We start from the raw sequence: 5,919 nt of genomic DNA, 5'->3' as shown, positions 1-5,919 counted from the left end.
AGGACAGCCAGGGCTATACAGAGAAACCCTGTCTCGAAAAACAACAAAACAAAACAAACAAACAAAAAGCGCACCATTGCCCAGCTAAAGAAATATTTCTTATTGTTTCCTGTCGACTGTGTTCTGTGACTTATTTGATTACTTCTAACGGTCCTTTGGTGGATTTTGTTTTTAAGATTCTTTTAAGGGGGCTGGTGAGATTACTCAGCGGGTAAGAGCACCCGACTGGTCTTCCGAAGGTCCTGAGTTCAAATCCCANCAACCACAAGATGGCTCACAACCATCCGTAACGAGATCTGACTTCCTCTTCTGGAGTGTCTGAAGACAGCTACAGTGTAATAAATAAATAAATCCTAAAAAAAAAAAAAAAAAAGATTCTTTTAAAACCTTCATTGCTAGTATGCTTATCTATAAGGCAGTATAGGATTAATGGTCACGTAAGAGCTGCTTCGGTGTGTTCTGGAGGAGGGGTGTGAAGTGCCATTGGATGACATCCCACCTCTCAAACCTCAACTGTGGTAAAGCTAAAGCTACCCACAGACCCTCTGAGGCGCCCTTCGGGGAAAGCAGGTTCCTCTTCTGCACTTCCTCAGATGTCCGCTGGGGGGCAGGATAGGCCGAGGAAGGAGGCAGCTGGAAGAGCAGGCGGAGCCGAAGGAGGCGGTGCCTGCAACCCTAGGCTGCCATCCGTCAAGTTTCCACTTTTGACTTCATTCACCCTCCCTAGAGGCATTCCACTTTACTTCTCTGGTTAGGAGAGGACTCAGAGAAGTCGTCCAGGGGGTCAATCCAAACATGATGATTTCCCTCCCTCCCAGCCTCTCCCGTACAATGGGATCCTGCTGGGATGCCACTTCAGAGGGGTCAGAGGTGACCCTGAGCTCCTTCAGGGGCCCGGGCCAGCCAGGCAGCATTGCAGAGGATCAAGCATGCATCAGAGCCCCACCAAAGGCCCCTGCTAAGAATGCAGGTCAGCTGGAGGAGTTGCAAGGGGAGGAGGGAGGGCCCTGGCCCTGCCCAGACAAGCCCAGCCGGCCCTACAGCTGCCCTCCTGTCCCTGGAGGCAGGTATGGGGAAAAGGAGGGGACTCACTAGGTTTCTGGGGTCTAATTCCCCCAGAACCAGGAAGACAAAAGAGGCGCCCTGCAGGAGAGCCTCGGGCAGGCGGTCACAGGTAAACAAGATTCTGAGCTGTTAAATTCAGCAATGCATGGAAACAGGCTCCCCCTCCCTTCCGCCACCCCCACCAGTCTAGGTTTTCTCCACAGCCCCTAAATCGTCCTGATGTCCCTTTCCAAGTTTCCCTGAAAACTCTAAGGCCTCCAGATTTCTCAGACGGATGATGGGATGGGCCATCCCGAGAGCCAGATTTGGTAAAATTGGGTTAGGGGTCGTAAGGGATAGGAACTCCAAGGTGAGAAAACAATATATACAAAGGAAAGCAAGTTAAAGGTACACTGGGTAGAGCGTAGTGCACAGTGACCAACCTTATCCTACACAGACGAGGAAAACAAAATGAATTCCCTGTCACCTTCCACCACGCACCGGTCCTCTGGAGTCATGAGACTTTCTCTCATTGACATGAATTAGGTACCAACAGTGGATGGGCATCTCCAGTCTTTCTGAAGATAGTGAGTCCCGTGAGGGTGCGTCTGTGCACCCTGTGGTTGAGTAACCCTGGCAGGTTTCTCGCTTTGAATAGTAGTGGCAACCTTTCCCTCGCGCTTTCCAGCTGGGCAGCTGCCCATCAGATATTTTGGCTGCCTTTCATCGCCTTGTCCCTGATAGGGATCACCCTAGGTGAAGAAATCACTGTCAGTCACCCCCCCACACACACCTCCCTCCCAGCCAGAGGGACCGGCTGACAGGCATGCTCCCATGGGGGGTAGGGAGAGGGATCTTTGGGGAGGTGAGACTTCTGTGTGAAGAAGCATCTTAAAACTTCTCATCCCCACAGATGAACACCAGCGACGACAGAGCCAGAGGCCGCCATTCCTTCCAGGATAGGATCAGATCTGAGAGCTCTGACCCTGCCAATTGAAAAGACGAGGTGATGCTTGACCCAAGCTCCCCCTACCCAGTCCTCACTGCGGAGGGATAGAGTCAAAATAGGAGGCTGAGCTGGAAGACAAATAAAGCAACAGTGTGGTTGGTTGATGACTTTATTGTTGCATAAAAAACACAGGCCGGTTCTGCCTCCTCCTCGCCCCCAAGTGGGTTCACAGCAGTTAAAGAAAAAAAAAAAATCCTACATTTTCCTCTAGAGGGGCTGCCCGGAAGGACAGGCAGCTGAGAAACCTAGATTTGAGAAAGAGCAGGCCAGACAAAAACCTATCCGAGCCCCACCTGCAGACCTTAGGGTTTGAGGCCTCTATAAGGGGGAGCATCTATGTGCCCCCTAATACCCCATGTAGGAGTTCCCCCTAAGCATGGCCATTGGAAAAAGGTTGTCTTGGTAGCGCAGGGAGAGGTGGCTGGTTTCGATGGGTGGAGAAGAAGGCATCCCACACCCACGGTGCCCTCCTTTCGGCCCCTCTGAACCGAGCCAGGCAACCTGCAGGCATGGCCAACTTCGCTCTTGCCTGCAGCCTTCTTTGTAAGAAAGGGAACCTCTGGCTAGGTTCACAGGAGGTGGGGAAAGAGGGAGAACACAGAAAGAACCTTATTCTTAAACTATCTCAGGCCCCTAAGTCCCACAGGAGTCACCCTGTCCCTTCTAAGGAGGAGGCCTTTCTACACAAAACATATATTCCTACCCAGATCCCAGCCCCCACTTCCCATACAGGTCCCAGTCCTTGGACTGGGCTCCAGCATCCCCCAGGGAGGAAGATGCTGTGGTTCTAGGCCCCTGGTCTTGGACGGGGTGAACAAGATGGGGTCTCAGGAGACCCCAGGCTCAGTAGAGAAACACATACACGTACACAATACAGGTGCACAGACAACACACACATACACACACTCACACCCTAATTATTAAATAAAATACCCTTTGCTTATAACTTAAAAATCAACACACAGCTATTCCCTGCAGAGGGTTCTGGGTGGAGAGAAGAGAGCAAGAGTGGGGTCGGAGGGTCTCAAGGCCTCTACCTCAAACCTGAGCGTGCCCCCAGCCCCAGGGTCCTACAGTCTGCCAGGCAGAAGTCTACCCTCTCATCCTATGATCAAAACCCAAATGTATCTCTAGAATCTAAAGAAGGGGACAGAGAGACAGCTTCCCAGAATCTCTTCCAGTGGGGGAACAATACTCTTCACATGGAAGGAGACTTTCTACCGGGGAGGACTCTAGAGCAATGGAAGGGTCAAGCTAAGAAAGAGAGGGACGGGAGTCCAGGCAGGGTCTTCCACTGTAATCCCTCTGCTAGGACAACCCCTCTCCCTTCCCAAAGGGAAAGCAAGGGATGGGGACCTGGGAGTGGGGCGGGGAGGGGGGGGTTGTCTATGTCAACTCTGGAGCTAGTGCTGGAGGCTGACTTCAGGAAACTCCCTAGGGGGATGGATCGGGAATATGGACTGCTTGAGTTTGATTTCTTTTACACGGTCTAAGAGTTAAGGATTGAATTCGAGTTGGAAAGAGTGGCTAGCTCTTCCACTTTGTAAGAGGATCCCCCTGCTGGGTCCCTCTACCACCAGCCACCCAGCTCTGACCTCCAGCTCAAAGTCCTGGCTGCAGAGCTGAGCTCCTCTGCCTGGCTCTACCAAACCGAACCTGGAAGGGTTTAGAAGAAACTCACTGAAGGGAGTTCTTTCTATAGTAATCACCCTCCAAGCTAGGTAGACAGCCCCTTAAGGGGAGCCACCCCAGGCTCCCTCCCCCACACACACACCTCATCTCTGCTTTCTCTCCGGAAACTTTAGAGGGCACTAGAAGAGGGCATGAAAGAGACCTAGGCCGAAGGGCGGCTCCAAGGTGCTTTTATGTCCGGGTTCCCAAGAACTAAAGACGTGTCCAGACAGCTTCCCCCAACGCCCCGACCCAATCTCGATTTCCCTCAGCTTCTGGGACATGCCATCTCTACTATGCGAACCCCTCCACATGGTAGGGGCGCTCCATCCCAACTCTTCAGCAACTCAGGGGAGGGTGAAATAGTGAGAAAGGGAAGACGCGAGGGGCGTGTTCAGCTCCTGGCAGCCTAAATATTCAAGCAGCCTCCCATGTAGTCCCCGAGACTAAAAGCCCCCTAGCGTCCCTTTCCCTGTCCCCTCATCACCAATAAATAACCACCTTCCTCTTACTCAGGCCGCCCCCCTTCTCCCCCAATAAAGAACGGCAGGGATGCGACACCCATGGGACTCAATTGGAGGACGCCGAGCTGCCTTCGGCCTCACGTTTGCCTTTGCCCCCGGGCGGCTCCACCACGCCACCGGCCTTGCCCTCGCCCTGGACCGCCGCCGCAGCCTCCTCTTTGGCGCCTTCGTGGGTTTTCATGTGCTTGGCCAGGTGGTCGCTGCGCATGAAGACTCGGCTGCAGACCGCACAGGGGAACTTCTTGGTCCCGGTGTGGGTCTGAAGGTGGCGCTGCAGCTCGTCGGAGCGCGTGAAGCGCTTGCCGCAGAAAAGCCAGTTGCACACGAAGGGTCGGTCACCGCTGTGCCACCGCAGGTGCGCCTTCAGATGCGACGTCTTAGCGTATGCCTTGCCGCAGCCTGGGATGTGGCAGTTGTGCAAATGCTTCTTCTTGCCCCCATCGGGCCCGCACGGAGCCCCGAGTCGCTCCGCCTCCAGGCAGTTGGGGCAGCGACACACGGTCTGCCCTGAGCTGCGGGGAACAGATCGCCGGGAGCCTTTGGGTCGGGCCGCTGCATCCAGACTGGAATCCAGCCCTTGGGACTCTGGTGCGGCCGCTTCCAAGGCCTTAGGCCCGTCGGGTGGCCCCAGGAGGTGCTGCCCACCAGCGGCTGGGAGGAGGTGGTGCGGGTGCGGGTGGGGCGGCGGAGCACAGAGCTGGTGGTCTCCGACGTATCCTCCCAAAGCAGGCTGAAGCGCCCCCGGATGGCCAGGGGAGGTCAGCGCTCCCTGAGTATGGGGGAGGTCCATCCAGCTGGTGCCTGGATGAAGGTCCCACCACGAACCATCCTCCGTGCCTGGGTGAGTCGGCCGGAACCACGATTCATAGTGGTGTGACATGTCCGGCTGCAGGAGCTTGGAAAAGGGTCCCGGTGCCAAGGGACTGTCACTTTCCAGGTCCTCGCAGGTTACCCGCGAGGAGGCCCCTGGCAACTCATAGCCCTGTGAGAAGTCTACCTCCGGGCCCAACGGGAGGCTCTGCAGCTCTCCAGGCTGCAGCGGGGAGGGGTAGTCCCCAGCCTCCGGGCTCGTGTGACCCTGGTATGTCTGGAGAGGCTGCAGGTCGAGGCGCGGCGGTGAAGCGTGAGGCGCGTCGGTGTGCTGGCTGCCCAAAGAGCCACAGACAGCGGTTAGCATTGCCGGAATCCGGGGTGGAATGTGGGCAGGGACGGTCAAGGGTACCTCAGATGGGACCTAGAAGAGGCAAGGATGAGATGTGAGCAAGGTAACCTGCTTACTTTCCCTTCTAACCGAGATCCCTTCCCAGCACTGCGCTCCTTCCGAGCCCCTATCAGGAAAAGGGGCGTGCCTCTGGGTGAGGACTCGAGCTTGGGAATGCTAGGAAGAAATGGATGTGAAAGTCCAGGTCAGGGCACAGGATGGTCTTTCCTCTAAGTGACCCCGCCCTTAAGACTCAGCTTATCCCGGGGTTGGGCTGGTCCCAATGCCACCGGAGCCATCTCCACACAGCCATCTGGGCATTTCCCCCTGCAGACTTGCTGCTAACCTATACGGACGATCTGGATCTGGATTCGTCTTAGCTCCAGTCTAACTCAGGACACAGATGGGGTAGGGTAGGATATGTCTGTTGCTGACTGTTTGAGGTGATTTGCTCTTCAGAAAGCCCAGAA

The 5,919-nt window shown here is 55.2% G+C and overlaps 1 protein-coding gene across 2 annotated transcripts in view; it reads right to left on the bottom strand.

Moving 5' to 3' along the window:
• Positions 1-2,144: 2,144 nt before the first annotated feature.
• The window catches only part of Sp6 (Sp6 transcription factor), an 11,097-nt gene continuing 7,322 nt past the window's right edge, over positions 2,145-5,919 (bottom strand). Inside the window, exon 2 of one of the 2 annotated variants that reach the window (XM_021213601.2) lies at positions 2,145-5,482. In XM_021213601.2, the coding sequence (XP_021069260.1) occupies positions 4,295-5,425 (1,131 nt within the window). In that variant the 5' untranslated portion in view covers positions 5,426-5,482 and the 3' untranslated portion in view covers positions 2,145-4,294. The remainder of the gene's footprint in view (positions 5,483-5,919) is intronic. The other variant, XM_021213600.1, reaches the window with a different exon arrangement.

Source organism: Mus pahari, chromosome 14 (genome assembly GCF_900095145.1).
Source record: "Mus pahari chromosome 14, PAHARI_EIJ_v1.1, whole genome shotgun sequence".
NCBI classification, from domain to species: Eukaryota; Metazoa; Chordata; class Mammalia; order Rodentia; family Muridae; genus Mus; species Mus pahari.
Note: the sequence above shows the minus strand (reverse complement) of the source record. Positions and strands in the feature narration are given on the sequence as shown.